General features: G+C 39.7%; 3 protein-coding genes across 4 annotated transcripts in view; 2 read left to right on the top strand and 1 right to left on the bottom strand.

Annotated features, from left to right (window-relative positions):
* Positions 1-167: 167 nt before the first annotated feature.
* Positions 168-10,020, top strand: ptpn2a (protein tyrosine phosphatase non-receptor type 2a). Its single transcript, XM_088410264.1, has 9 exons — positions 168-425; positions 2,912-3,002; positions 3,084-3,184; positions 3,331-3,429; positions 5,854-5,991; positions 6,678-6,887; positions 7,478-7,639; positions 7,920-8,101; positions 8,526-10,020. The coding sequence occupies exons 1-9, from the start codon at positions 363-365 to the stop codon at positions 8,713-8,715; spliced, it is 1,236 nt and encodes a 411-aa protein (XP_088266390.1). The 5' UTR covers positions 168-362; the 3' UTR covers positions 8,716-10,020.
* A 432-nt stretch (positions 10,021-10,452) lies between these two features.
* dync2i2 (dynein 2 intermediate chain 2) lies at positions 10,453-17,374 on the bottom strand. The gene is made up of 9 exons (XM_088410263.1): positions 16,782-17,374; positions 15,829-16,089; positions 15,635-15,744; positions 15,322-15,479; positions 15,120-15,229; positions 13,868-14,035; positions 13,511-13,743; positions 13,269-13,426; positions 10,453-11,606 (listed from the first exon to the last, which is right to left on the bottom strand). The coding sequence occupies exons 1-9, from the start codon at positions 16,962-16,964 to the stop codon at positions 11,368-11,370; spliced, it is 1,620 nt and encodes a 539-aa protein (XP_088266389.1). The 5' UTR covers positions 16,965-17,374; the 3' UTR covers positions 10,453-11,367.
* Positions 17,292-21,094, top strand: part of cep76 (centrosomal protein 76) — an 11,087-nt gene continuing 7,284 nt past the window's right edge. The window contains exons 1-8 of one of the 2 annotated variants that reach the window (XM_088410262.1): positions 17,292-17,837; positions 18,776-18,931; positions 19,049-19,133; positions 19,216-19,440; positions 19,547-19,732; positions 20,016-20,113; positions 20,219-20,347; positions 20,451-20,639. In XM_088410262.1, the coding sequence (XP_088266388.1) occupies positions 17,775-17,837; positions 18,776-18,931; positions 19,049-19,133; positions 19,216-19,440; positions 19,547-19,732; positions 20,016-20,113; positions 20,219-20,347; positions 20,451-20,639 (1,131 nt within the window). In that variant the 5' untranslated portion in view covers positions 17,292-17,774. The remainder of the gene's footprint in view (positions 17,838-18,775; positions 18,932-19,048; positions 19,134-19,215; positions 19,441-19,546; positions 19,733-20,015; positions 20,114-20,218; positions 20,348-20,450; positions 20,640-21,094) is intronic. The other variant, XM_088410261.1, reaches the window with a different exon arrangement.

Below are 21,094 nucleotides of genomic sequence, written 5' to 3' on the forward strand. Positions count from 1 at the left end.
TAATTATGCATGCATATAATGTTTTTTTTAGGGACAAAACACAGTAAACGCCAAGTAAACGATGTGGTTAAAATGTTAAGGTGTCAAAATTCACCAAACCCACGCGCGTTTATAATATTTTTACGCGACACCGTTGAACTCGCGGGGGGCGGGGGAGAACGGCTAAGCAAACGTCATCGGCGTGCAGTTGTAGTGTAGCGCAGACAAACAGACAGCCGGGCAGACGGACAGATTCGCCGCAGGGATCCCCACCGTCACATACGACTGTGAACCGTGTCGATGGCTGCCAGACAAGAGTAACTTCGACAACGTTGCCGCAAACATCATTTCGCCATCCAGAAAGTGTCCGCGGCGCTCTTCCCATGACAATGGAGCAAGAATTTGAAGTCATTGATAATTCCGGGGGATGGCAAAACATTTACACCGTAAGTTTGTCGTAATATGGACCTCTGCTGTTTTGGTGACGCTCGACCGTTTGCTACTTTAACTATTGGTGAGCTAATTTTATTGTTAGCATTGTCAAGACAGTTCTTTCCTTTTGTTGTTTTGATAAGTTCGACTTCAGATACCTTCGTAAACGAGCCGTCTAATTCCAGTCACGTGGTCATTTAATCTATTTCTGTGAATGAGATTTATTTAACGACACCCACTTTTCATGAAGACTAAGCAGAACTAGCTTTGTGTGCTAGTAGTCGTCGACTTCCGTAGCAAGCAAACGTGCAAATGCAGCGTTCCGAGTTGAGCTCAGTTAGCTAATGCCGTTCGACCGCATCAGCACACGCACACACTTGCTTGCTAGCGTCAGTTTCTGAGAAGTCGTCATCATCAGGACTTCCACAGAAGGCACGTGTTGTGCCGCCATCTCCAAGGGAGCCGCGCGTTCACATTATCACACTTGAGTTCCGCTTGAACCCAGCCTGTGACCATGTCTGATAAAAACCTGCGATATCCTTGCAGCGAGAACAAGCGCGGCATTGTCAAATAAAGCAAAACTGTGCCTTTCGTCCAAATCAGTAGCTCAAGTTGTTGTTACGTGTTAGTACATGTACAGGCAGCATGGTAAAGTTCTATCTGAACTGAGATCTTTTGTAGAGGTGTCTTCTTATACTTTAATAGTAAATAGTTGTGGTCAGAGGTTTTGGCTTGGTGATTTATAGCTTCTTTCGCTTTCAATCGTGTTTCGTGTTTTCATTACACTGCTACGTCTTTTGCTAAATTGCTGTACTCTACATACTATGTTTTTCCCCCTTCGCATTCACGTTTTTTTTTTTTGTAAAGGGAAATCAAGTTAAAAATGTTCGTTACTGTAAATGACACCAGCATTAATCAAACACGATTGAAAGTGAGACTAAATAGAAATCACTGCCAAAACCTCCAAGCACAAATGTTTAATACGGTGTCTTGTAAAAATTGTAAAACTTCTGAGCGTAAAAATATAAAGACTAAAAAGTTGGATATATTTGTTTGTAATCCACCATGCTGGACAAAAATTAGGAAAACAAGACTGAGAATGAAAATGAGAAACAGAACTCACAAATATTTTAGACTTTTTTGCCAAATAGAAACCTGTAAAGTGGGACAAAAATATTGGCCTCCTCTTCTGTCAGTGTAGCCATTTGACCCCTTTGATTTAATACTCTGAAGAACCTTGTTTTGCTGAGATTAAAGCTGCAAGACTAGGGCATGGCTGTAAGTTTTGCACATCTTGAGACAGAAATATTTGCTCACTCCCTCTTGCAAACCATCTCAGGTTCCTTGAGGTTTGCTTGAGAGCATATGTGCACAGCATTTTTCAGATCTTTCCACAAATCCTCTATTAGATTTTAGGTCTGGATTTTGACATTGTCACCTTAACGCCTTTTGGCTTTATGTTTAGGAACGTTTTCTTGTTGGAATGTGAACATCCACCCTCCTTAGGTCTTTCGCAAACTCGATTAGATTTCCTCCCGAAATCCCCCTGTATTTGGGTCCATTCGTCTTGTCATCAATTCTAATGATCTTCCCAGTACCTGCTGAAAAAAAGCCTACGTTGCTGCCACCACCATGTTTGACGATGGGGACGGTACACTCAGCTCCGAACACACAGATCACATTTGATGGTCTGCGATGTCACACTACGCGACACAGCTCACATGCATAATACAATGCATAATAAGACGATACTCCGTTTTTTACTTTGATGCGACAGCAACTCGTCAAAAGGGTCAAATAATTTTGCCCGGTCCGAACAGAGCCTGATTGGATTTGGGCGCTTGCTGACAACAGTGTGGACAGTCAGCCCTAAAAATCGGATTTGAGGAGGAATCCGATTGGAATCAGATATGCCTGCAGTCTGAACACACGCTCGGAAAGATCTCACTCTAAACACTGCACGCCACCATGTTGCTTGAACATGTACTAACATGTAACAACAATTTTGGCTGCTGTTTAATACGACGACTGTAAACAATGTTTACAATGTGGTAAAAAGGTGAAATATGATAGGTTTGATCAATTTAAGTGGATATAATTTTAAACATTAACTCTATCATGGCCAGACAATTTAAAATAGATTCTCTACTTATGTAAATGGAAGTGAATGAGTTAAATATTTAAAAAGCAAGTACATGTTAAGTGTCATGTTTATAAGGGTGTTACTGAATTACTAAAACTTAAATGATGTGTTTATGAGAAGTGGAATTCTTATTGTCATACCCTGGCTCGTTTTCGGAAAAGTATTGTTTTTATAGAACTCAGAAACAATGGTCACAGAGTGGTTTTGCACAAAAGTGGAGAAGTACTGTAGTAAAAGAAAAACAATGAACATTCATTTCAGTAGACCTGTAAAGCAGGAAAGCAGGACACAATAATAACAAAAATCATTTCAAAGCAAGGTTACTGTAATATTATTTGTGTTTCTCTGCCCCTACAGGAAATCCGTAACCAAGCCAATGAATATCCTTACAATGTGGCGAAACTTCCTGCGAATCGAAATTTGAATCGCTACAGAGATGTTAGTCCATGTAAGTCTCATAACACCGTAGCGCTATGAATATTGTCATCATGTCTTTGTAATTAGTTCTTGATCTGTCTCCTGACTTTAGATGATCACAGCCGGGTAAAACTAGAAAGTTGTGAAAATGACTACATCAATGCAAGTTTAGTCACCGTGGAAGAAGCTCATAGAGCTTATATTCTTTCTCAGGTCAGATGTTCTACTATCAAGTCATGTTGCAATAATACTTGTCAAATATTTGTCAGCAGCATATTCAATTACTTAATTAAGCTTATTTGGAGAAAAATACAATGAATAACATAAAAAAAAAATCTTATTTTCACTGGCATTTTCAGGGGCCTTTAAGGAACACTTGTGGTCACTTCTGGCTGATGATTTGGGAGCAGTGTTCCAAAGCTGTTATAATGCTGAACAGAATCATCGAAAAGGGATCTGTAAGTACATTTAACCTGCTATCTTCATTGCTTGTTTTTTTTTTTTTTTTTGGGGGGGGGGTAGAGCCAAATTCCGAAACTGAACTTTTTTTTTTTTAATCTACAACGGGGGTATGCATTTTTTCTGCGTGTGTGTTAGGCATGGGACGAGATACAAATCCCACCATACGAGATTGAGTGAACGAGAATGAGATTTGACGAGATTTTTAAAATAAAATATTTTAAAATAAAAACATTTTTGCTAATTTAAATTGATCAATTTCAAAATGATATATTTTTTATTGAAGAGGCTGCAATAAACTAAAGTTTTTCCATATGCTGCTGCAATAACAAATGACACATCTGATAACTTTCGGAATAGTTTAACATCAACAAAATAAAATACTGTACTTCCTTTTCACACGCTACTTCATGAAAAGTTGCAGCTGAGCTTTTCCATAGTTGAACATGAAAAAAATAATAAATTATGTGTAAAGTGCCAACATTAAACAAACAAAAAAATGATGCAAGAAGTAGCTACAATAGTGAGTAATTACAATAGTGATTTTACTTCTGGGCATGACAACAAACCATCCGTGTTGCAACAAATTAACATTTGTCTAATTTTAAATAGTCATGTTCTCTTTTTTCAAAATACTAACATGTCCAAATTGTATGTGTCCAAACTGGGTCCAGGTGCTCTTTGGGCTGTAACTATAGCACCTGCTGTGAAAAAGACATGCTCACTTCCAACTGATGTTGCTGGAATGGAAAGGTGCACTTTTGAAATAGCAGTAAGCAAAGGGATCAGTTGTGATGGCAACGTTACTTCATGGCATCGATGACCTTCGCTTTCGTGTACTCTTCTTTTTCTGCCATTTTTGCTCTTCAACCATAAAACGATCTGTGACGTCACTCGCGTTGGTGAAAAAATACGACGTCATTGATGCCATGAAGCATTTTGTCGTGTTTTTTCACCAACGCGAGTAACGTCACAGATTTTTTTTATGGTTGAAGAGCAAAAATGGTAGAAAAAGAAGAGTACGAAGTGGTCTGCAATACAAAAGGCTAAATCCAGCACATGGACACATTTTGGCCTTAAAAAAATAAGAAAAACATACAACATTGTGGACAAAGTTGTAATTTATTACCACTACAAACAAATCGTATGTTCAAGCGGTGGAAGAACAAACACATGTGACATCACCATCCAGCCAAAACATCTAGCCGCATGTCACAGTCCGAATTGTGCTCCGACTCCAAATGTCCAGCGAGCCAGACTAGACTAGTGCTACTGGCAACAACAGTCAAACTCAACCGTCAATAATGGACTTGTTCTCCAAAAATGTAACAAAGTATGAGAGCAACTCATCAAGAGCTACCCAAAAAGAAAAGAAAAGAAAAAAAAAAAAAATCTCCATTCGCTGGGATAAAAGCACATCAGTGCCGTGGGAATAAGTGTTCAGCCCTGGGCGGGATCGTATTGATTTACAGTATCTTTTTTATTTTTTGTGATTCTTGACAACCACAATTATCTTGGTTGTTCTTTCCTCTGTCTTGTTAGATGACTTTTCATGTCTGTCTAAGAGATTGTAAACATGTTTTTCCGGTTAAGTCAAGTCATACAAAATTGAGATAACGGCTTTGTTAGTTTTGCCTAAATGCTAATGCAAAAAGCAGTCTCCATTGCATTCTGCCCAAGGGGAAGAGCAGACCGCGTAATGATGACACTTTAAGGGAAAAGAGTTCATTGTTTTGATAATTTGGGATAAAGAGATTTAATATGAAAATAATAGTGAAACATTACAGCATACTGTAAATTAACGTATTGAGTCTGAAGTGTTAGAAATGTAATTAAATGACTTCTTGGCATTGTTAAGAAAAAGGCAGCCCTGGTTGAAAAGAGACTTTTATTTCATTTCGTTCTTCTTGTGATGATTCTCTGCAGGCAGTCGAACAAATTGCGTAACCCTAATTTCTTTCTAGAATTTCACAATGTGCTACAGTTTGAGATCTTCTTTAACTTAGAGTACTTGAAACGCTCCAAAAAAAAGTCCATTGTAGTGAACTTAACTGGTTCTTGGAAATGGTACTTATGCTTCCAATAAAGGCCTTACCTTTACAAGTAAATACTTTTGCCTGAAGTATCTCCTCAATACCAGCTTGAGAGTTCTTTTATAAGGATACAAAGACATGGTACTGGCCCCTGTACTAATGGTGCTGAAAGAAAGGTCATGTGGAATTGTACATGTGGAGGCCCACAGGCCAGCATCTTGTCTTTGTGGTGATGGTTTTACATTCAAAACACTCACTCGTGTCTTGTACTCAATTACATGCATAATCAAGTTTGAACCTGTTTTTTTATTTTTTTTTATTTTAGTCTAGTTAACCAGGCCCTTACTTTTCTTATACCTTTCTAATTGAAATCCCTTTGAAACTTTCCAGGAAAAATGTGCGCAATACTGGCCAACGGCGGAAGAACTACAAATGTCTTTCACTGACACAGGTTTTGTGGTCAGGCTACATTCAGAGGAGGACCATTCTTATTTCACAATCCGAGAGCTAAAGTTACAAAACACAAAGGTAAGGTCTCCTTGATAATGGATTACTGATTTATAAACTGCGTAGAAAGAAGGAAAGAAAAATGTGAAGAGAACATCATCCATCCATCCATTCATCCGTTTTCAGCCGCTCATCCGGGGTCGGGCCGTGGGGGCATCAACTTTAGCAGGGAATCCCAGTTCGGTACCCCATATTCCTGAAGCACCCCCTATAGTTGTCCCCCGAGGTACACGTTGGAACGCCTTCTCCGAGTCCACAAAACACATGCAGACTGGTTGGGCAAACTCCAATGCACGCTTGAGGATCCTGTCGAGGGCGCAGAGCTGGCCCGCTGTTCCACGGCCGGGGCCGAACCCACACTACTCCAGAATTCGAGGTTCGACCCTCCTCTCCAGCACCGCTGAAATAGACTTTACCGAGAGGCTGAGGAGTGAGAACTCTCTATAGTTGGAACATGGCCTCCGGTCCCCTTTCTTAAAAAGTAACAGTTCAGGGTACCCTTGGAGGGTTTGCCGGAGACCGCTCCCTTCGTACACCCCCTCATTCTGGGGGGGACTTCAGTGCTAATGTGGGCAGTGACAGTGATTGGGAGACTACATCTCGTGTGATTAAATTCTTTAGTCGGATTCAGCATTTACATTTTTCTCCATGAATTGTATTGTTAACACTGCAGCAAATTTGTCATTGTCACACATTGTCTATTACAGACAGGAGAGTGGAGATTGATTTATCATTTTCACTACACCACATGGCCGGATTTTGGGGTTCCAGAATCTCCTGCCTCTTTCCTCAACTTCCTTTTCAAGGTTCGGGAGTCTGGGTCATTGGGCTCGGAGCATGGGCCTTCAGTTGTACACTGCAGCGCTGGGATTGGGCGTTCCGGGACATTTGCCTTGGTGGACACCTGCCTGGTTTTGGTGAGAATGGAGATAAAGTTTCTTTTTCAATATATTTGTTTTTGATTGTTTCTGATTTTTGTAATATGTGAGATCCAGGTAATATTGTAATACTTCTTATTGGCCAAACTTTGTAATTTACAAATGATGCCAAATTAATTCTCTTGGATATTTTTTATATGTTCTAAATAATGACACCAGTGCAACTTTACTTTGTGTAAAACTGCTGTAAATGGTTAACGTACATAAAGGTAAAAAGTTAACGAAATCAGCAAATATCAGCCATTTGGCAGATGATTTTTGGATGATGTTTAAAGGGCCCCATTTGGTTGATTTTAATCAGCCGGACGATTAATCAGTTGGGCTCTACGTAGAACTCTACCAATAATGAGAAAATATGCACTTTTAGTATCAGAAGGTCCAGCGTAAACAATATCATCATCTGCGAAATGCCCGGTAAGACAGGCCGAAACCATTTTTCTAGTCTTAGTCAGCGTAGTCTAAGATTCAGGTTTTACTTAAGGTGACTAACAAGGCAGCTGTGTCAAATGTTTTCAAAAGTATGGATTTGCCCGTTCCTTTTTAGTAAATGGGGAAAATGTGTCTTACAGATGGATCGCAGGAATAATCCGTCCTCGGTTGACATACAGAGGGTCCTTCTGGACATGAGGGAATACCGCATGGGCCTGATCCAGACGCCTGACCAACTGCGCTTCTCGTACATGGCCGTCATTGAGGGAGCCAGACTCCTTGGGACCAACATTTCAACGCAGGTAGATATGCTTTCTCTTGAGGTCACGGAAAGAACTATTCATTTAATATATTTTATTATTGTAGTAAAATCTGGGAATCGAGTAAATGATTACTGATTTCTTTCTGTTTTAATGTTCATATTTGTTTCCTGTCATATTACAAAGGGGAATTATTTAGAGAATAAACTTTATTCCAACAAGAAAGCTTTTAGTTACTTATGAGCACAACAAAAACATCTTTTCTATTGATGCATACATATGACTTTAATTATTCTGTAAATTGTACTTGTCCTCATATCAGGTCATACCGGGAATGATGTCCAGGGAGGATTTGGAGATGGATCTGCCTCCACCTTCACCTGGACTTCATTTAAACAATAGCAGACCTTGGCTGGAGTCCCAGCTCACCTCAAGAAGCCACGTTCCCTTGATGGTAGACAAGCCTCAGTATCAAGACCAAAGCGAGGCAGAGAGCTCTGTTCAGTAAGAAATACAGATTTTTTTTTTTTTTTTTTTTTAAATCTGTCTTTGAACTGTCAATGACTAGAAATGTAATGATGAAAAAATACAGATGAATAGATAGATGATTAACCCTGCATAAATGAAAGTAAATTATGAACGGATGTAAACAAATAAAATCATTACCAACCCTGTTATAATTCACTCCAAAATCCTGCACAAAAACGGGCACTCCAAAAACATGCACGGCAGGTGTATTGGACACACTAAATTGTCCTTAAATGTGATCGGGGGCGCGGATGGTCGTTCGTCTCCGTGTGCCCTGCGATTGGCTGGCAACCTGTTCAGGGTGTCCCTCGCCTCCCGACTTTCCCCGTTGAATTTGTACGTATTACAATAAACTGCAATAACGCCAATAAGTAACCGGTTGCTTCCTGTCCTCTTGCAGTGTGAAAAAGCGACACCGTGAAGAGAGGATTGCCAGCACCTCCCAGAAGGTCCAACAGATGAAACAGAGACTAAACGATTCGGAGAGAAAAAAAGAGAAATGGCAGTACTGGAGACCCATTTTGCTTAATGTCGGTGCTGGTGCTGCATTGGCCTTAGGTCTGCTGGTGTGCTGGATGTTCGCCCAGTGAGCGCCCCTCGGTCACTTCAAACTGACTCTTATTTTGCACCAGTACCTGAGATTAGGTACTTCTCAAAGTAGATTTAGAGGGTATTTATTTCTTAAGGTCACAATGCAGGAGCGCTAGATCAAATAACTGTGTATATTTTTGACAGATTGAAACAAAATTAGTTGCATCTCAGGATCTTGGTGCCAGCATTAAGATTTTCTTTCTTCTTGTCTCCAAATGTACTGTATCATTTCATGGAAAAATGATATAAAAGTTGCGGTGCAAAATAAAACTTTTTTTAACGATGATCAGATGTGTATAAACCATGCTGCGTCACATCTTAGATATTTCAAATTACTTTGAAGGAATTTGATACGCGAGTGTTGAGTTTCTTCTCACTTGCCCATCGCCTGTTGAATTTCATGAATGCATTTAGTCATTTTGAAATGCGCCACTTGTTCTTCCATTCACTTTCAGTGGGGCATCCCTAAATAGATTAAGTATATATTTTTAGACGACTGGACACTTGGTGAGCTGCCTTGCATCTGTTTTCACCTCGGAAAAAAATAGTTTTGTCTTTGTCATATGAGTGAACGTGTAGCATTTGTGTCCTTTGTTTGGATCCGACTAATGGTTGGCTTCATCGCCTCATGGTGCACGTATTGACCCACTGGATGGGCTCATTTTTTTGTGTCTTTACAGGTTATCCCACTGTTGCTCTTTCAGAAAACCAAAGCAAACCAATTCATTTTCTCGATCAATTTTTGTACTCCTATTCCGTGGAATGTATGTATATTCTGTTGGATCAGTGATGCAACTGACTCCTATTACTTGTTGCACCTTGGTGTTGCATGTAACCGCATTAGTTTGCAACTAACTGGATCCAAGTTATATTTGTGGATAGTGTACAGCGGATTAAAATTCCTCTGTGAGCAAATGTACATGTTTGTGTGTTTGCTGCTGGAGGATGTGCCTTTGTGTGATTTAAACGGAACAGATGTGTGCTACCGGATTTCCCGCAAAGCTCAAGATTCAAGCTCACGAGCTTGCTCCAGGAAAAAAAAAAACCAACAAAAACAAGGGTTTGACAGTTCTGTAATAAGCATAGTTCGATTTGACTTGATGTTTCCGCGTTGGCCGAATCGTTCATTGTCTGGGTCTTTATTAAGTTTTATTGAACCCTGAAGCATTTTTATTCATGGCATTCCAGTTATTTTTGCTTTCCAGTTTGCTAACATGTCAAGCCACAATAACAATATTTGTTGTTTTGAACAAAACAAAACATGAAATATTTCTTAAATAAAAGAATTATATCCCTCCCTCCAACCTGACTTTGCTTCTGTTTTGTAGAATACATTTTACAGTCTTGATGACAGTTTTCAACTTTTCTGCTCTGCTTTTGCTGTACTGCTACCGTAATTGTATTTAGTGCATAAGTTCCATCATTCTTGGCAGTGTCCTCCCCAAGAATTCCAGGAAGTGATTCAGTAATTCAAGAAAAGTCCTGGCCCATGTTGAGCATCATAGTCATTTCATTTGCTGCTGTCGGTTCCAAAAATGAATAAATGAACACATACACAGTTACCATGTACTGGGACCGGGTGACGTAGTCTTCAAAGTCCTGTGAACGAGGTTAACACCTGACAAGGTTGCGGTGTGATTAATTGTGAAATAAAATGAGAATGGTCAACAGATCATTTTAATTGCACCCCAAGTGTTCTGAATTTTTAGTTATAATAAAAAACAACAGTCATCGACTCACACAAATTAGCAGCACTTTAATATAGGTTGAGGTCATTTTTGCAATGCCACTACCACAAACAAAACTGATAAACATTCAGTGCTTTGCTTTTTCTAAAACCTGCAAGGAATGAGAAATGATTAATTTATTGCAGCTCATCCTGTTAAATCAGAACACATTCCAAATCAGAACAGGAAAACTATGGAGAAAAAAATAAATGATTAGTCTCATTTTTTTGTTTAAATCACTTTTGCAGTTCTCGGTTGCAGGGGGGTGAAGCCCGACCCAGCTATTTTTGGGCAAAACAAGCACAGAGTGGCAGATGAAACATTTTTCCTCACATAGGGAGCAAATGAAGCCCTATGCAAACCCTGGCTAGTAGCTACGTGCTCAAGATTTTTTAAAAACATTTCTAAGACTTAAAAATTTGATCTGCTGTGGCAGCTTTTTGATTTTGTTCATCGCACTGACCTGGAGTGTAAACTGACAGGTTTAGAGAGATTTTAATGTTTAAAGTTGAACATTTTAAATAAACAGAGGAAAATGTGAAAGAAATTGGGAATGTCCCTTCTCTAAGAAAAAAGTTTTGTACATCTTGCTCCCAAATCAGCGACAATTTTCATAAACCTGCGATGATCAGCCCTAAAGTGGAACTGAATTTGCCAGCAACATTTTGCAAGTCCATACACGAGACCAACAACGCTGTTTCTATTGTGTCCTCATTATGAGACAAGCAGCTCAGTATGGGTTGAGGTCAAATGACTCAGACAAGTCTATGCGTAAAACCGCATCTGATCAGTATTCATGCCATTAGCATTTGACTTGACCAGTGAGACATAATTCCAATCCTCCAAGACGCATGGCTGAAAATGTAACCAGCACTACAAATAGTCTGTTGCAGCAGTCGCCATCCATCCATCCATCCCATAGTGTCATTCTGCTACTTGATTGGCTATCTGCTCCAGAAGTTGGCTCTCTGTGGGGATCTGCTCTGTCAAATCAGTGCTGAGCTTCCACACGCCAACTGTCCCATCTGTTTTTCCCACCGCAAGGAGGCCGGGGTTTTTACTGTTGAATGCCAAACAGGTTGCAGCGTGGCCACCGCCCCCTGGGTCAATTGTGGCTGCTGGTCTCAGGGACCTGCGACTCAGATCGAATATTTGCACCTCACCTGTCCAAAGAGAAGCGCATGATTTTCTAAAAGACCTTTTGAATAATACATATTCTACTGTCTGGTCATACAGGCCTGTAACATGTCACTGACACCGGACCCAATCCCCATTAGTCACAATTTGACTAAAGTTGTATGTTGTTGTTTTTTTTTTTCAATATCTATAATTGTGTTTTTTTTTAAATTATTAACTAATTTTAATGGTATTGATTAAACATCTAAATTATGGGGTCTTGTGAAAAGTGATTTGGGAGATACAGTCCAAGGATTCTGCCTGATACAATCAATATATGACACAAAGTACGGTGCTTTTTTTTTTTTACTACTGCAAACACCACCTTTAAATCAACTTAACATGCTAGTCCCTAGGGCCTAGGCCACTTAAGTCACTTGAAAGAGCCAAGCGTTTTTTGAGGTCGTACGAGGTGAAAATTTTGAGAACAAACACATTATACTTTACGAAGAGACACAAATAGGGTTAGTAGGTGGGTGCAGCCCTGGACAACCATTTCTGTTTCTCACATTGCCTTTTCGGAAAATTGTTCTTTCACATACTTTGCCGATAAATGTAGGTATTTATCAGTGATAGGTCCTAAGCGCCAGCAAGGACCTCTCTGCTGGTGTAGACATATTCAAAAAAACACATTGTTTCATAATTATTTTTTAACAAAATTATTCTCATCTGTTCTCTATATGATATAGCCGCCTTTTTTGCAGTGCTTCCAGTGCTATATATTAAGCTAGAGTTTTTCATTTCAAAAAGTTGTATTAAAACCTTTCATCATATTTCAGTTAGCTAGTATTGCCAGGTTCAATGAAATCTGCCAGAGCCTTCAGAGTGAAATGAGAAGGGGCTGCTCGTTGTAAGTGAATGGACACAGCCCATTCATTTCATAGCATTTGAACCAATCATTTTGCAAGACTGCGACCTAAGGGCGAGCTAGCGAGGCCTACGTAGAATTCAACACGTATATCTCCTCATAAGCTCTACTGGGAGTCCGTCAGTGTAAGTTTGCTGCAAATTTTGGAAATTAAATGTTGCTTGATCATCTCATATTAAGGGTGATGTAACGTATATGTGTGGATTCTCATGACGTGGTGTTATATTGATGTTATTATGAGCCAAACTAATGTAGATAGGAATAAATATGACATCGCTGACATGTGACATGCACGGCCAGCCACTGGTATGCATGTCCGTGATTATATATCACCATTGGTACAATGGCTATACCATTTCTTAAGAAATATGATTCATTTCAGTGGCTATATTTCGAACATTGAAATATAAATAATAAATACATTTTGCCTCTCGCTGCCTGGCTGTTGCACCCCTTTCATGACGTAATCTCAGTGCACCGCTGCTTGCTAGAGGAATACGGACGCATGTTTTTTCTACAGTGTGGAAAAGGTTCTCAATAAACGACACTACTATGTGAGGACCCTGTTGTTTTCTCTGATTAGGAGGAGCTGGTACTGAGCACGCAGCGATTAACAGAAATTCATGAATGGAGAAAAACGCCACATTTGGGGTGTGTTGAGTGAGAAAATAGCATTCTAACGTGGTTAAAACATCTAAAATGACAGAGGACTATACAGGCCCTTAAAAAAGTAAAGTTAGTCCTATTGAGCATGAGCTTTGCGACATTTTTGAAACTGTACCTTGCCCAGTGGCCGCAGCAAAAAGCAGCGGCCTGGTTGGAGACCACTGCACTTTAAAAACATAAGTGTCTGACACGCGAAGTGAGCACAGCGGGTTGGTCTGCAGCATAGAATGGAGGTGAGCCAGGCCTTCAGTTCCTGCACTCAAAAACAGGTTCCTAATGAAAACACATCAGTTACTTATGAGTCATCCGTTTTATTTACACATTGATTTAGTCACTGAAATGACCTTGAATTTGTACCTGTGAAAAGGTGAGCAGTGTATGGAGAGGACAGGGCCACTTTCAGGCCTAAAGGAGAAGACAGCTGGGGCTCTAAGTGGTACACTGAGACATTCAGATGGGACTGCTGCTAGCGTCTGGGAGGAGAGGGAGCATCGAAGCAGAAGGCCACCCTCGGAGCCTACTAAGAACGTGTCTGGGTCCCATGGAGAGAGATCCAAGGAGGTGACACCTACAAAGTTGGTGCCTTGGCCCTTAACACAAAGTACCGTAAAAGAGCCATTCAACATATCGTTAAACAATTGCTATTTACACAATTAAGACAACATTTGGTTAGAACAAAATTAAATGTATTTGTTTTGGAACACTGAGGAGCACCTTGAAGCTGAAGCCACTGGAAGGTATTTGCTGCTGCACGAGCGCAAAGGCAACTTTCAGGATACATTTTCCTTCCTCCGAGCTCACCATCCATAGCAGAATTCTGCCACCAGAGCACGCACTCAGAACACCAAATTCTCCTTTATCCTGCAGTGGCACCCACGTAACCTATGTACACACAAACACACAGCAATGTTATGACGGGCTTATCATCCTCCTTTCCAGCAATTATGATCGTAAGCATAAAAAAAAAAAAAAATGTTACTTTTTGTAAACTGAAACTGAATCTCACATTCACTGTATGTCGGTATATGAATTTTTATGAGGTGCAGTAATTAAAGATCTTTATTCAGAGAATGATTGTTCTGTGCAGAGTACTACGCTTGCACTGGATCTTCTCTGTTGCAATTAATATGAATTCTCACTTATGACCGTGTGCCTCTCTGGTCTTTTACACCAATTTTAAATGAATTTTGCCAATAAGAAACAATTAACTCAGAATAACCAATACACTGAATCTCACTTAGCAGTTAAACTAGTTTCAGACACATAAAAGAAACACAGTGTATATTGTAGTTGATGGTGAGCAGCCTTCCATTTCCCCGTTAACAATGTGACAGACCAGTGAGGGTGAATATTGAAGGTTGGCGCAGTAGTTTTTGTTATACTGTCAAATTGTGACTAATAGCCAAGCACTGTATGTTTGCCACGGTTTATAATAGAGGATTTTGAAGAAACCATTATTCATCAATGTAAATACGTAAGAAGGTCTGATATTTTTTGACGATGAACAATTGCAAAGGAATACGTTAAAACACGTTAAGTTTGGGTGTGTTTTAATAAATTTAAATTTGTTTAAATGGAAGTGTAAATGTTGTATTCTAAATGATAAGACAGTTGAGAAACATCAATTAAGCAGCAAAACCATTTCAGGGAACGGCCATTTTGCCGAGAAGTGTCAACTGAAAATGACATCATAGTTGCTCTGTGCCCAGGTGAGTCACATGACCAAACTTAGAAAACAGGTGAGCTGTGACTGGTATATACCTGAGCAACTGCAATGCCATTTTTAGTTGACAGTAAGTGATAAAAGCCCCCACCTTTGAAAAGGATAATAACGGGTGGATTTCACTACTTAATTACTTATTACAGCAATACTTCCTAAAACTGCTCCGTCCACCACTAAGTAGAGCTACATATGGGAAAAAGATAACATCGTCGGGAAGTGCTCAAGTCCTGTGTACTCACCCACCTGACAAACAGGCTCTCTGTGGCTGCCTGCAGACATACCAGTTTGCGCCAGTACTGGATCTGTAGACTGACTGGTATCCCAAACTATCACTTCCCCACTGTACAAACCACCTGCAGCCACAGCAGCACATATAATGAAATACCATTCTGTCAAATAACGATAATGCAACATGTAGCATTTAAGTACCACACAGGTCATATACCTGCCATGAGAGCGGGGTGCTTTGGGTGACAACACAAAGATGTCACTGCGGTAGGAACGTCTATAACCAGATCAGCTTGTTTGGGCTTCAGACCTCTGTGGTCTACGTTCCACATGCAAATATATGACTTTTCATTGCTCCAATCGCCTTCTGCTATCCTGCCAATCAAACAAGAACATTCCCTTCCTCAGCAAGTGAATTATATATATATGCTTGACAGAAACTCACTGTAGGAGAGCTTTTGAAAAAGGTTTGTGTTTCCAAGAAAGGTAGGGGATGATATGTTTGTGAATCATTTCTAATAGCAACGTACCGGCCATAAGCACAGGCTATTACTGCACCGGTACAACTCCAGGAAATGCTTGTTACATGAAGATTTCGCTCTGAGGCCCTGGGATGTTGAAGTTGGTGAAGACACGAAACCTTGACAAATGGCAGAGGTGGCAAAAACACAAGGTATAATATTGACATGTCTAGCATGTTAAGATTCGTCAGTTCATTGCTTACCATCAGATTGTGTTCTTCCCAGTTCACCTGAAAGCCATCAAAAGCATGGCTCTTGGAATTTCGGACCAACTCCCGGATGACTGGGCCTTCAACTCGATGCAGGAAGTCCTTCATGCCAGGCAAATTGAGCACACTGCTGGGGTCCTGAAGATATTGTGTCGTTACATGATCCTGGAGCTCTGTTTGAGTACTGCTAACGACACTGGAACGGGTTTGTACTTCTGCTTCAGCGCTGTAAATGGCTCTGGTTTGACACCCTCTCTGAGAAAGGTAAATATAGAGACACTGAGAAAATGAAGGTAATGCTTGGAACAAGAAGAGGGAATGAATGAATGAATTAATGACATAGTTGAGTAGTTTCTTTTTGTGTGTGCTATTTTGGTGACTCTGGCCATCCAATCACATGATTGAACTATTGGATTTGCTGATAAGATGTTAATCTTTTGTCAAGACTTTAATATGGTCATACAGATTACTCGCCTTTATGTAAATGCCAGTTATATTCAATGTAAACGTAAAAATTGTTAGAGTTAATCGTTTGGTCCTTTACACTATTTCACATTTTCTCTGTAATTTTAATTAAAACTATGCTCAATCTTTAATGTCTATTATCATTGTTATTATTATTATATTTGTATTTCTGGAACTGACGGTTTACGGTAGATTTACATTACATTACATTACATTACAGTCATAATGAAATACTGGACCCAAGAATATTTATGAGGGATAGAAGAGAAAGTTACAGACACAATACATCTTCGTGTCGAGTCGTTTGTGTTAAATGTCGCTCTTTCCGAGTATATTTAATAGTTTTGTTACGCAGCGTGTTAGCAATCCTCAAAACGACCTCCTTGTCCATGCAACCGCAAAAGAGGTGATGCTTGACTGTGCAGAACACGCATACAAATGAGTATTATGTACCTAAGTCTAACGTCGTCGCTCAAACTTACCGACACCTGCGCCGACTGCTGAGATTTTCTCCAGGATGACTGGATACTCGCTGACACTTGGGCTTCGTCCGTAAACATTCCAGTAAATACGACGATGAAACGATTATGGAATGGAAACGCAAGCCTTAACGACGAAAGAGACGACTCTACATCCGTCAACAAATGTCGACTTCTTCTTCGCATCTGATCACTGCACAAATTGGATACACTACTGCCACCCTTTGGTCTTCATACATTTAACTGGATCTAATCAGCAAATTACGTGTACAAAATGACGTTACACGGCCAAACATAATAAAAGTAGAAGTCAGTTATAATTCTTTCTGTGATTTGACCCCGACTGTAAAACGATTAGTTGATCAAACATAAATTGAATGACACTTAACGAACATAATGGGCGGGCACTATGGTTATGTCTCTCACCCAGTAGGCATGTTGAAATGAACCTTTGATGTTTTGAATGTTGGCTTTGTCTTTGCTGTTTTGGACTTTGTTGTATCAGTTTTTGTGATGGCATGCGAAGAGTAAAGATATATACCAGCACACCATCGTGTGCCCGCCACAATAACACTAAACTTCGCCACATCCAAAACAGGCGGCGGCGTTGTTACGTAAGATTGCTTCAGAGGGGTCTTTTTACCCTCGCGTCGCAGGCGATGACGTAAAACAACCTATCGTACCTCGAATAACTACTTCTGTAAAATAACTTTACACCAAAGATGGTTTTGACCAAGAGTGTATTCAAAAGTGTACTATGTGTGAATTCGTGTTTAAGTTTTACTGATGTATCATTTAAAAAAATTGATGATTGAGCTTCGTTCAGGCATATGATAAGGCAAGCGCCTTCTTGTTCTCAGCTCGTGCAGATGGAGCGGTTGTTGTGATTGTTGTTAGCGTTAAGTCCAGTCGTTGCCAAGCAGGAAATATACTTTTCCCCCCATAAGTGGACTGCCGTTAACGAATTTTCTAGTTGCCCGGAGCCCAGCTGCTGTAATGGCTCTTCGACCAGAGAAGGCTTCCGAGCTGAAGCAAATCATTCACAATCATCTAATTAAGGTGAAGATCATCTATTCTAACCAATCGTTTATGGACAAATACTTTTTGTGTGTCTTTTGTCAAATGCATTATTCAACTTTAACGTGTACATGCATTCTTTTGCAGCTTCTTCAAAAGCATTCTATTGAGTATTGTACACAACCTTTTGCATTGTCATTTGATTATTTCAGATGAGAAACTCCAAATATTGGCAAACATTTTGCTTACGAAATCTATCATTGCAACGGGAACGATGTAATTCTACATTTAAAACAATGTATCAAAATAAATAAGTAAAAACAAAATACCAGACCAGGGGTTTCCATTCTTGTGTTACTGATCCGATATCGGTACTATGCGCTAATACATCGTTTGTCTCGGGAAATAGTAGTGTCCTTTATGTCAAGTCATATACCCATTACTCGGAAGCATATTAGGGTTGCAGCTACTGGGTTACTGTACACGCCGTGCATGTAATTGTATTTTGTGTTTCTTATTTTCTTAAGTGTATTTATTATATTGTAGAATACACATCACTGAGTCTCCGCCTGTAATTGGATAGTGTCTGCCACACTAAAGGTCGACGTTTTTATTTATTTATTTTTTTTGCCTTTTCTTCTGTGCCCCTGTGTGCAACAATACATGTGATATCAAAATGTCCTGCAATTAAAGTGACTGCAAGTCGGTTGAACATGCCAACCTGCTGGCATTTTTAGTAGTTATTAATTTGAGGTCTGTGCAAATGGCCTATTTTTATTTAAGAACCTAACTTAGCCCTAACACTTTAATTAAGAAAACTCTTGGGAGTAAGAGGATGCTTGTTTATAGGGAGAAAAAATAATGAGATTTGTGGCATGCTTGTTTGTAGAAGTCCATATTGACAGTGACAACAGATTGCGATTTTTTAGTTAAATAACCAACTTCATCTTTTTCTTTTTGTCTTTTTGTCTCGCCATTAGATGGATATTCATGGGAAGATCCGAGAGGTGTTGTCTGAAAGTTCGAAGGATCATCAAGGTACAGGACATCAAACGTTATCTGAGGCAGAATTCCTGCATGCACTGCAGCAAAGAGGCATCATTGACGACGTGATGAAGGACCTACGTTTTTCGCAGGTTGCTCCACATTCTTATTGTATTGGTTTTGTCTTTTCGTTCTGGTAATTCACTGTTGATTGATTGATTCAAGATAAATATCTACATTCTTATTTAATTTTCTCACATTTGTGCCAGGTAGCACATACACAATTGGAAGAAGAAACTTCTCCAAGAGCTGCCCCTCAGTTTATTAAAGAGGAAAACATTCGGCCGAGAAAAAGTACAACATTTTACCTGATACGCCAAGTCAGATGAATAGCTGAGAACCTTTTAAATACTGAAGCAGTTTTTTGACATTGCAGCCAGTATGGACCCATCCAGACGTTATCTGTATTTGCAAGTGCTTGGAGGAAAGGCCTTCTTGGAGCACCTACAGGAGCCTGAGCCTTTACCTGGTCAGGCGTGCTCTACATTCAAGTTATTCCTGCATTTCCGAAATCAGAGGTTTCACTCGAAGCCAGTGCCTTGTGCCTGTGACCCTGACCTGCAAGAGGGCTTCCTCTTCCAAGTTCACATTGATGGCACAGGTATATGAAAATGATGACTGCAATTGTGTCGTGGGTGTACCAGACATGGCTTCAAATTCTACAATGAGTGCATTTAAAAGTGATGATACTTATTTTTGTTCTGCAGGAGAAGGAAGTAAGATGGCAGATGCAACCACTATGCTGTCCATTTGTGATCCGGTTCATTTGGTTCTGATCAAGACTGACACCTCCAGTGAGACAACTCTGGTCTCATCCTACTTCCTGGACTGGAGGACAGTTCTTAGCTCACAAAGTGGGAAGACATGCTTGGCTGTGGAACTGATGGGAGTGGGTGAGAGAAGAATTCATTACCATTGCTTGTAAAAATTAAGATTGCATTGTTTTCGATGACAGGTCCATAAAATGAGTGGTCTGGCATCACAAAATATACTGGCTTTGCTTTCTTTCTTTTTTTTTCTTTCTCGGACAAAACGGAAAATAAATTTGCCAGCTTCATATTGTAAACTACCTTCTGTATGATATAGTGCTTTCCTTTGCTACTGCAAACCATGATCACTTGTTTACGAATATAGACTTTGGCCCTATATTAATTCCCAAAGTTTTATTGTCACCAGGAACTGAATGCAAGTTGCCAGTTGGTGTTTTGACAGTCAGCCTTGAGCTTTATCCTCCCCTGATGGAAACACTGAGTGCTGATGTCATCAGCACACAGGTAAAGTATGTCACCACTGATTTTAATTCTGTATTTGTCCTATCCAAGTGTTCCATTAATGGTTAGTGTAAGCTTGCTTGATGACATATTTTATTTTTTGTTCAGCAATCGCTAGAAAGGCAGAGGACTGCAGAGAAAGACAGGATCTTTCTGGTATACGCCAAACAGTGGTGGAGGGAATTTCTTGAGATCCGGTCATCGAACCAGTCCAAAATGGTTAAAATCTTTGCACAGGTATGCTCATGTTTCTTTTCAGCTGATTTTCTTAAGCTGCATTCTAGTAACATTTAAAGGGAGATCGCGCCACTGCTCTGCTAGTTTTCTGTGTAATTTGCAGGATGAAAATGGCATCAGTAGACCAGTGTGCTCTTATGTGCACATCCTCCGCGCCGGCCGGCTGCTCGAGAGTCCTCGGCGTGCGGCCCGCTTTGTTAGCCTCCTTGCACATGAGAAGGCCCCGGTGGTGGGAGGAGGAGAAAAGCATGAGCAGTGGTGCACATTATTGGCTTTCCTGTGTCGAGGAAAGGTAATGTTCCCATTTCCCGCTTTAGTAAAAATTCAAGTTGTCCATGTTTTTGATGCAGGTTAATACACATTTTATTTATTTACGGTAAAAGTGCAACTCAGTCACATAATCAATACACACGTTCATCTATAATTATTTACAACTATTAATCATTTAGAAACCTAAAATCTTTCCAATCTTCAGATATTCACCATCTCTACAATAAATATTTTTTAATGTATTTAGTACTATATAAAATTTGACTGATTATCATTGTGTTCATTCAAAATAAAATCTACAAACACCTGATTTTACTTTGAAAAAAAATACCATTTTTTTGTCAGACATATCAAAGACAAAACCACTAGCTGAATTAAAAAAAAAAAATCGTTTATTTTTTTCTGCTCTCTCAATTTCCTGCTTTTGAATAAAGGCAATAAAATCAAAACACTTTAAAAAATCTGATTCATTAAGTA

Source organism: Hippichthys cyanospilos, chromosome 3 (assembly GCF_059441005.1).
Source record: "Hippichthys cyanospilos isolate Australia breed blue-spotted pipefish chromosome 3, RoL_Hcya_1.0, whole genome shotgun sequence".
Lineage (NCBI taxonomy): Eukaryota > Metazoa > Chordata > Actinopteri > Syngnathiformes > Syngnathidae > Hippichthys > Hippichthys cyanospilos.

Bases quoted from the DNA above. Each gene is read 5' to 3' on its own strand.
- ptpn2a (XM_088410264.1), top strand. From the start codon at position 363: ATGACAATGGAGCAAGAATTTGAAGTCATTGATAATTCCGGGGGATGG. The intron at 3,003-3,083 runs GTAAGTCTCATA...TCCTGACTTTAG, and splicing joins CTACAGAGATGTTAGTCCAT to ATGATCACAGCCGGGTAAAA. The intron at 3,430-5,853 runs GTAAGTACATTT...GAAACTTTCCAG, and splicing joins GAATCATCGAAAAGGGATCT to GAAAAATGTGCGCAATACTG.
- dync2i2 (XM_088410263.1), bottom strand. From the start codon at position 16,964: ATGCGAAGAAGAAGTCGACATTTGTTGACGGATGTAGAGTCGTCTCTT. The intron at 15,745-15,828 runs GTAAGCAATGAA...CCATTTGTCAAG, and splicing joins GGGAAGAACACAATCTGATG to GTTTCGTGTCTTCACCAACT. The intron at 15,230-15,321 runs GTATATGACCTG...CTGTGGCTGCAG, and splicing joins GCACCCCGCTCTCATGGCAG to GTGGTTTGTACAGTGGGGAA.